Source organism: Pinus tabuliformis, chromosome 5_1 (assembly GCF_031772625.1).
Source record: "Pinus tabuliformis cultivar Carrire ecotype Pingquan chromosome 5_1, CPIR1, whole genome shotgun sequence".
Classification (NCBI taxonomy): domain Eukaryota; kingdom Viridiplantae; phylum Streptophyta; class Pinopsida; order Pinales; family Pinaceae; genus Pinus; species Pinus tabuliformis.
Window position 1 is genome coordinate 865,052,332 of NC_142305.1, and position 10,073 is coordinate 865,062,404.

General features: G+C 37.4%; 2 protein-coding genes across 2 annotated transcripts; both read left to right on the forward strand.

Annotated features, from left to right (window-relative positions):
- Positions 1-2,439: 2,439 nt before the first annotated feature.
- On the forward strand, positions 2,440-3,468 carry LOC149167570 (uncharacterized). The gene has a single exon (XM_089430522.1). The coding sequence runs from the start codon at positions 2,440-2,442 to the stop codon at positions 3,466-3,468; it is 1,029 nt and encodes a 342-aa protein (XP_089286648.1).
- A 3,273-nt stretch (positions 3,469-6,741) lies between these two features.
- LOC149167571 (uncharacterized) lies at positions 6,742-7,814 on the forward strand. Its single transcript, XM_089430523.1, has one exon. The coding sequence runs from the start codon at positions 6,786-6,788 to the stop codon at positions 7,812-7,814; it is 1,029 nt and encodes a 342-aa protein (XP_089286649.1). The 5' UTR covers positions 6,742-6,785.
- Positions 7,815-10,073: the final 2,259 nt, after the last annotated feature.

Below are 10,073 nucleotides of genomic sequence, written 5' to 3' on the forward strand. Positions count from 1 at the left end.
GAATACAAATTTGAAAAGTTCTTCAAGAAAGATAATTTGTAACCAATATATCCCAATTTCCAATTATCAAGCAAGATTACAAGATCCAAATACAATTTACAGAGACACTTAAAAAAAATACTTAATGAAGCTATGATAGCAATGCTTCTTGATTACTTATATGTGATTATTATGATTATTTTTTCACTTATTAAATTTGTTAATTAGGACAAGAGGAATATTCAAGATTATAGGAGCACAATTATAAGCAATTAGATGAGATTGCTAACAGTGAAATTAGGTGATGAAATGTAACAAAAGATTTAAACTCATTAGAAATTTCTCTCATTTGATGAAGTGTTATAGGACTTTCAGCAAAACAGGTATTTTTCATATCTATCTTCATCGAGTGACGAAAGTTTAGGTAGGATACAAGAAATTGACCAAACATATTCTACTTCATCTAGCAAGCGAAGATCAACTAGAGGTGAAAAGATTAGAAGAAAATTCGATAGACGCATGGAATTTTTTCTTGATAAATGGGGGTCATGTTCTTATGATAATGAGAGCATAAATTCCATTTAGATTCCCTTGAGGTATGAACATCTAGTGAAACAATGGGTACCCAATGATCCACTTGAAATAAAAACTAAATTTGCTGTCAATGAAAGAATATATCGCATTTCCCCATTGTCATTACGTGGTTTGGGTATATTTTCCATAGATGGCATAAAGGTATGTTATAATAGATTAACTGAATTGATGGAGTATGGTGGACCCTATTACGTATACAATGATTGGGTATGACTAGTATCATATACCAAAATTATGTGAAGATATGGCATGGGCGTAAATTATATACAACTAAAAGACAATGATCAAAATAAAAGTGCAACTATGTATATTGATGGAAGGCCAAAAGCAGTAGGGAATATTGCAAGGTTTATAAATACTACACATCTTGTGACCACAAATAAGTAATCCAACTACATATTCGAGGGTCATGAAGGAAATTGTGTAATCGTATGTGCCATAAAATCAATAGCTTCGGGGGAAGAGTTGCTCATTGATTACAATTCTAAATGAATAGATACAAATGTTGTTATTATAGGGGAGATATGTATTCTATTTTACCCAACATTAGACATATGTCAGTAGTGGTTTTCTTATCAATATAATGATGATTAATTATTGATGAATTTCTTAAACTTTTTTAATGTGTCATAATGAAATTTGAATATATCATAATATTTACAAGAAAGTATTTAACTAGCTAAACTTCCCCTCTTATGACGATGCCCCCATGAAATTAGAGAAACTTCGAGGTACTTAAAAAGTGTATTAAATATTAAGTACAATCTAATTGAGATTTATGTATAGTCTGTGATTATTTTAAACTAATGATAATATCGTTTTGTGGGAAACGATGTATTCTATAGGCACTTGTATGACCTAACCTTGGAACTCTTTAAGCACACCAATCACACAAACTAGAAATCCCAAAATTCCAAGTTGAAGGATCAACTTATTAGCAAGATGGTTGGCTTGTTCGGTGAGGGTACCTTAAACAAAACTAGAGTTACCTCCAAGGCAAGCTGACATTTAAAACATTTGCGGGACCAGTATAGGCGTCATTTGGAAAGGACCAGGATGTGTGAGCGCCCTCCAATGATTCCAAAGAGGGAGTGGAAATCCCTCATGGAAGATGCAACTAAAAAGGTGCTTCGAAAAGAAAGGAAGACACCACCTGGACCAGGAAAGTATGAGGCACTTTTAATAATGTAATTATGATGATTTATCATCATTGCGACGCTAGTTAAGTTTTTCAATATTTTTAATGCGGGCTCCAAAATATATCCAAAGCCACGATGGCTAAAATAGCTAAACATGGTGTTAGACTCCGTCTCATGTCAGAGATTGAGTCTTCTTCAAAACCCTGTTTTGAAGAAGAAATCATTAAATGTGTTGTTTCAGATTATGTAATTTATTCTCCAGCTCTAGATTATGTAATTTATTCTCCAGCTCTTCAAAAGGCAGCAGCTTCCTCAGCTCCTATCTCTGCAAAAGCACAAACACAATTCAAAACATCATCAGCAATCAAAGTCTGGCAATTTAATAATCAAATCAACAATGCCTTCCGCTCCTTCATCCATTACTCGTACACGACAAGCTTTGAATCTTTTCAAGATCAGTCTACTTCAAGCAAAGATGATGAATCTAAAGTAAATCAAAATCCAGTTTTTCATGTAGCAGAGGCTGCCTTGAATGAGCAACCAAAAATCTCCAAGTGTGTTGGATGAAGTTAGAGAGAGGTCGCGTGAGAAAGAGAATTCTTCTGGAAAATTGATGCTGGAAAATTGATGTTGCAGGTCCAGATCTTGATCAAATATTCATAGCCTCATATACCCTTGACTTCTTACTGAGCCAATTCATGATTTACTCGAAAAAGTTGAAGAAGAAATGTTTCAACAGAATTTCCATGCTACAACAGAAGGTACGAGCGATGAAAACTATGTATGCAGCCAAACAACAACTGAGCAGCTATGGGTGGAAAAATATGCTCCAAAGTCATTTACTGAACTCTTGAGCGATGAGCAGACAAATAGAGAGGTTTTACACTGGCTGAAGCAATGGGATCTTTGTGTATTTGGATCTAAAAACACAAGGACCTCTAGTGAGGTTCTGTCTGCATTAAAAAGACATTCTTCTATTTCACAAAGCTATGGATTCTTTGGCAATAAGAGGAACTCTTCATTTAAGGGAAACAAGGGAGTTCAACCAAGCAACAAACATGATGGGATAAAGAAAATGAATACATCAAATTATCCAAATGATTATTCCAAAAAAACTGCAGATCAATTAAAGGAGGCCTGTGATGACCGTCCAGATGAAAAGATACTTTTACTCTGTGGGCCTCCAGGTTTGGGAAAGACGACCCTTGCTCATGTTGCTGCTAAACATTGTGGTTATCGTGTAGTGGAGATAAATGCAAGCAATTACTGGTCTGCATCAACAATAGAGGGGAAAATTCTTGATGTGGTGCAAATGAACTCTGTCATGGCAGATTCTAAGCCAAAGTGTTTAGTGATTGATGAAATTGATGGATCCCTTGGTGAGGGAAAGGGTGCTGTTGAAGTTTTGTTAAAGATGATTTCCTCGGAGAAGAAGCCAACTTTGGACAAGGAAAATGATGGAAGTATTGCACAATCTGTAAAGGCTACCAAGAAGAAAGGCCCAAAGAAAACTGGTAGACTGTTGAGGCCGGTGATTTGCATCTGCAATGATATATTTGCACCTGCTTTGCGGTCATTACGGGAAGTGGCCAGGGTGTATACATTTGTCCAACCGAGTGCTAGCCGAGTAGTAAGCAGGCTTAAATATATTTGGCAAGTGCGCAAGGGCTTACTACACTGGCTGAATTTACTGAATGTGATATACGAGCATGTCTTAACACTCTTCAGTTTCTTAACAAAAAGAAAGAATTTTTAAATGTGGTAGATATTAGTTCTCAGGTTGAGATATTAGTTCTCAGGTTGTTGGTCGAAAAGATATGACCAGCAGCATCTTTGATATTTGGAGAGCGGTTCTGCAAAAGCGTAAGTCCAAAGTCAAAGGACGCGCATTAAACAATCGCAAGCGACCCCGCCAACAAAATCTTCATCACCGCCTGTAGCCCAATGGAGTGGGTAAAGAAAGACGCAACATGGAAGAAGAACAAACTTTGTGGCACTGACAGGTTTGGCAGAGGAGAGAATTATTCTATGCTCAAATGCTCTCGATGAAAGCCGTGGCAAAGAATTGCAACTTTGTTGCGATAAAGTTTTAGTAGACTATTTGAAAATCTCAGTTTTTGTCACGATGTATCAACATTTTCCAGTGATCTAAAAGAGTTGATTGAGGAATAATGGGATAGAAATCCATGTGTTAGGCCAATCTTTTCTGCGATTATTGTGCGTCCAGATGAAATAAGGCTCTTATGTGTCAAATAGAGCTTGCTGGCATTGATCGTATAAGTTCTAATCCGTTGTCAACTAAAGAAAAATAAGGCGCACGTCTTTGACACCTAACATTAGATAATTTTCAGAATGAAATAGTACACTTGTTAACGCAGTCCCAGATTCGAAGGCATAAATTCAGTGGATAAAGAATGAAGTGGCAGCGGGAATTGGACATTTGGCAGTAGTTATCTCCATCCGACAAATCCTCCAAAAACCTCAACTATTCGAGGTTCTTTCCAGAGATCTTTCGGCGAACAAATTCACCGGCAACATCAGCAGCTCATGACATGTAGCAACCGATCCTTTACTAATGTCCAGTTCTGATCCTGTGGAAATCTGCGCTCTAGTATTTGTCTTTTAATTAGCCAATGATCAGAGGATTTTTAGGGACACGGTTCTATTTTAGAATAGAAGAAAACGCTCTTTCCTATTTTTGTAATTGCAGTTGAAACAACACCTTTGTTGTTGGACCGATTCGTTTTTTCCTTAGCAGATTTTTATTTAATGTATTTTTGTTAAGAGAGGAGAGTTAGTAAGAGAGAGAGAGGGAAGAGTTCTGAGGGCTGAGAGCTGGAGGAGAAACTGAGCTTCATTGTACAGTCTATGACAGAGGGATTTTTAATGAAAATTTCACAGCTCTGACTTCTGAGATTCATGTGGTATGATAATTTAGTATTAGTTTTCCTCTTGTTTCATATGTAATCTGTTATGTTCCATTTCATTACATGATCATTTCTAACTGAACAAATGAAGTGTTTAGGTAAGAATTCATGCCTTCCATGCTCTGCCTATAAGTTTGTTCATGTTTAATGTTTTCCTCTGTTTGACAAGGATTCATCTCCTATGCCCTTGTCAGCTCCTCACCAGTCTTTTCATCCCATTTAAATCTAGATTTGATGTTAAATTTCTTGCCTACCTTGCCTCAGTCGATAACCTGTGTTGTTCATTATATTTCCCTGTTTCAAGCTGTGATTTTGCCCATGCAGCCCAGAAAAACCCCGTCATTTAATTAAAAACCCCAAATCAACCTTTCTAATCAGTTTACTAGCCTAATATCAGTGTTACCTAGTTGGTCATCTCATCCCATTGAAGATCTGCCGAGATTGACCGGAGAGAGCCTTCTCCTGCCCCGTAGGGCTAGCTACGAGGCTGAATGGTTTGATGTTGCCTTGAGGTTTACCTTTCTCAGCCTGAGGTGAAATCTCAAGCGCTAACATATTGGCGACCATACTGGGGAGAACATTCAACTTGTTGATTGTCTTGTCCCAGTACATGCAATCAAGGTGCAGATATGATGTTGATGGTGGACAGCAGTCAGACACTTATGCAGGCTGAACCATTCACCTGGCGACTCCAACTCGATCCAGACATTCCAACGCATGCTGATCTGTTCATGCAATGGTAGGGTATGTGGCAGACCCTGCACTTTGTGAAGCTCTAAACGGAGTTAGAGAGTGGTTAGTAGATATTGAAATTAATGAATAATTTTTCAGTATTTTCCTTCAATGTTTGAAATCTCCGAAGCTTCATCTTGAAAGCAAAACTAGATTTTGTGAGTTAGTTGTTGAAAGAGTTGAAAATGAGATTCAGTATCTCGATGAGCAGATTCAGTCATATGATTTCCAAGACCCTAAAAAGTTCTTGGAAATCCTTCCTCATTCGCAACAAGAAATAACAGACTCGCCTATAGACATGTACATTGACAATGTGCAGCTGGAAGTATGCATCGCAGAGTTGGGGCAGCCAACAGAGTCCGGCGTCCGTGATCCTATTGCGGCATACATGGACACATTTTTCAGTTTGATTGATAGATCAGGCTGTATTGTACTTGATCAGGGTCAGTACGTGCATGAAGGGCTGCCAACAACTGCATCTGTGACTTCGTGGCAGCTTTCTCAACTGGCATCAATCTCAGGTTTACTAGAATGGTTAATTTGGCATTTTAGTGTTACCTGATCTAGTGTTTGTACAGCAAAGTAGGGTAGCTTTGTAAATAAATAAGCAACCATAAGGGCAGCATCTTGTTTTAGTTTGCTTGAAGATTGTTAAGTCATTTTCTCAGTCATTTCAATCTTGAGATCAGAATTGTTTGAGTTCAGTTTCAGTTTGAAAATTAAGTCAAGAGTTGTGTTGATGATGACTCCATTGCCCAATGGGTGGAGGCACTGTCTGCTCTCCCAAAGTTCTGCGGTTCTTGGCACCTCCACGAAGCGGCAGCTGCCATCCCAAGTGGAGCCGATGTTAGACTCCGTCTCATGTCAGAGATTGAGTCTTCTTCAAAACCCTGTTTTGAAGAAGAAATCATTAAATGTGTTGTTTCAGATTATGTAATTTATTCTCCAGCTCTAGATTATGTAATTTATTCTCCAGCTCTTCAAAAGGCAGCAGCTTCCTCAGCTCCTATCTCTGCAAAAGCACAAACACAATTCAAAACATCATCAGCAATCAAAGTCTGGCAATTTAATAATCAAATCAACAATGCCTTCCGCTCCTTCATCCATTACTCGTACACGACAAGCTTTGAATCTTTCCAAGATCAGTCTACTTCAAGCAAAGATGACGAATCTAAAGTAAATCAAAATCCAGTTTTTCATGTAGCAGAGGCTGCCTTGAATGAGCAACCAAAAATCTCCAAGTGTGTTGGATGAAGTTAGAGAGAGGTCGCGAGAGAAAGAGAATTCTTCTGGAAAATTGATGCTGGAAAATTGATGTTGCAGGTCCAGATCTTGATCAAATATTCATAGCCTCATATACCCTTGACTTCTTACTGAGCCAATTCATGCTTTACTCGAAAAAGTTGAAGAAGAAATGTTTCAACAGACTTGCCATGCTACAACAGAAGGTACGAGCGATGAAAACTATGTATGCAGCCAAACAACAACTGAGCAGCTATGGGTGGAAAAATATGCTCCAAAGTCATTTACTGAACTCTTGAGCGATGAGCAGACAAATAGAGAGGTCTTACACTGGATGAAGCAATGGGATCTTTGTGTATTTGGATCTAAAAACACAAGGACCTCTAGTGAGATTCTGTCTGCATTAAAAAGACATTCTTCTATTTCACAAAGCTATGGATTCTTTGGCAATAAGAAGAACTCTTCATTTAAGGGAAACAAGGGAGTTCAACCAAGCAACAAACATGATGGGATAAAGAAAATGAATACATCAAATTATCCAAATGATTATTCCACAAAAACTGCAGATCAATTAAAGGAGGCCTGTGATGACCGTCCAGATGAAAAGATACTTTTACTCTGTGGGCCTCCAGGTTTGGGAAAGACGACCCTTGCTCATGTTGCTGCTAAACATTGTGGTTATCGTGTAGTGGAGATAAATGCAAGCGATGACTGGTTTGCATCAACAATAGAGGGGAAAATTCTTGATGTGGTGCAAATGAACTCTGTCATGGCAGATTCTAAGCCAAAGTGTTTACTGATTGATGAAATTGATGGATCCCTTGGTGAGGGAAAGGGTGCTGTTGAAGTTTTGTTAAAGATGATTTCCTCGGAGAAGAAGCCAACTTTGGACAAGGAAAATGATGGAAGTATTGCACAATCTGTAAAGGCTACCAAGAAGAAAGGCCCAAAGAAAACTGGTAGACTGTCGAGGTTGGTGATTTGCATCTGCAATGATATATTTGCACCTGCTTTGCGGTCATTACGGGAAGTGGCCAGGGTGTATACATTTGTCCAACCGAGTGCTAGCCGAGTAGTAAGCAGGCTTAAATATATTTGGCAAGTGCGCAAGGGCTTACTACACTGGCTGAATTTACTGAATGTGATATACGAGCATGTCTTAACACTCTTCAGTTTCTTAACAAAAAGAAAGAATTTCTAAATGTGGTAGATATTAGTTCTCAGGTTGAGATATTAGTTCTCAGGTTGTTGGTCGAAAAGATATGACCAACAGCATCTTTGATATTTGGAGAGCGGTTCTGCAAAAGCGTAAGTCCAAAGTCAAAGGACGCGCATTAAACAATCGCAAGCGACCCCGCCAACAAAATCTTCATCACCGCCTGTAGCCCAATGGAGTGGGTAAAGAAAGACGCAACGTGGAAGAAGAACAAACTTTGTGGCACTGACAAGTTTGGCAGAGGAGAGAATTATTCTATGCTCAAATGCTCTCGATGAAAGCCGTGGCAAAGAATTGCAACTTTGTTGCGATAAAGTTTTAGTAGACTATTTGAAAATCTTAGTTTTTGTCACGATGTATCAACATTTTCCAATGATCTAAAAGAGTTGATTGAGGAATAATGGGATAGAAATCCATGTGTTAGGCCAATCTTTTCTGCGATTATTGTGCGTCCAGATGAAATAAGGCTCTTATGTGTCAAATAGAGCTTGCTGGCATTGATCGTATAAGTTCTAATCCGTTGTCAACTAAAGAAAAATAAGGCGCACGTCTTTGACACCTAACATTAGATAATTTTCAGAATGAAATAGTACACTTGTTAACGCAGTCCCAGATTCGAAGGCATAAATTCAGTGGATAAAGAATGAAGTGGCAGCGGGAATTGGACATTTGGCAGTAGTTATCTCCATCCGACAAATCCTCCAAAAACCTCAACTATTCGAGGTTCTTTCCAGAGATCTTTCGGTGAACAAATTCACCGGCAACATCAGCAGCTCATGACATATAGCAACCGATCCTTTACTAATGTCCAGTTCTGATCCTGTGGAAATCTGCGCTCCAGTATTTGTCTTTTAATTAGCCAATGATTAGAGGATTTTTAGGGACACGGTTCTATTTTAGAATAGAAGAAAATCTCTTTCCTATTTTTGTAATTGCAGTTGAAACAACACCTTTGCTGTTGGACCGATTCGTTTTTTCCTTAGCAGATTTTTATTTAATGTATTTTTGTTAAGAGAGGAGAGTTAGTAAGAGAGAGAGAGGGAAGAGTTTTGAGGGCTGAGAGCTGGAGGAGAAACTGAGCTTCATTGTACAGTCTATGACAGAGGGATTTTTAATGAAAATTTCACAGCTCTGACTTCTGAGATTCATGTGGTATGATAATTTAGTATTAGTTTTCCTCTTGTTTCATATGTAATCTGTTATGTTCCATTTCATTACATGATCATTTCTAACTGAACAAATGAAGTGTTTAGGTAAGAATTCATGCCTGCCATGCTCTGCCTATAAGTTTGTTCATGTTTATTGTTTTCCTCTGTTTGACAAGGATTCATCTCCTATGCCCTTGTCAGCTCCTCACCAGACTTGTCATCCCATTTAAATCTAGATTTGATGCTAAATTTCTCGCCTACCTTGCCTCAGTCGATAACCTGTGTTGTTCATTATATTTCCCTATTTCAAGCTGTGATTTTGCCCATGCAGCCCAGAAAAACCCCGTCATTTAATTAAAAACCCCAAATCAACCTTTCTAATCAGTTTACTAGCCTAATATCAGTGTTACCTAGTTGGTCATCTCATCCCATTGAAGATCTGCTGAGATTGACCGGAGAGAGCCTTCTCCTGCCCCGTAGGGCTAGCTACGAGGGTGAATGGTTTGATGTTGCCTTGAGGTTTACCTTTCTCAACTTGAGGTGAAATCTCAAGCGCTAACACATGGGAAGCATCATCTTGGCTTGAGTGGTTACTCAAATTGTAAGGATATATATATATATATATCTATATATATATATATATATATATATATATATATATATATATATATATATATATATATATATATATATATATATATATATATATATATATATATATATATATATATATATATATATATATATATATATATATATATATATATATATATATATATATATATATATATATAAAGCATCTAAATTATAAATTATTAACAATTTTAATTTAATATCATAGAAGAAGAAAAATTCATCTTCTCATGAAAAATTTTAGAGGTCATAATTCAAAGAGGCTCCCATAGAGGAATACTTGAAGATTTCTTTCAAGCATGACTATCAAGTGGTGGTTGAATGTAGGACAAGCTTAGGGTCTACACAACCTTCTTGCACCCAACTTGACACTCATGTAAATAAAAGAAACCAAGAGCATTTATAAATTATTACTTGTACAATCTATTATGGTTATTATTTTTTACATAAACCAATGTGCTTG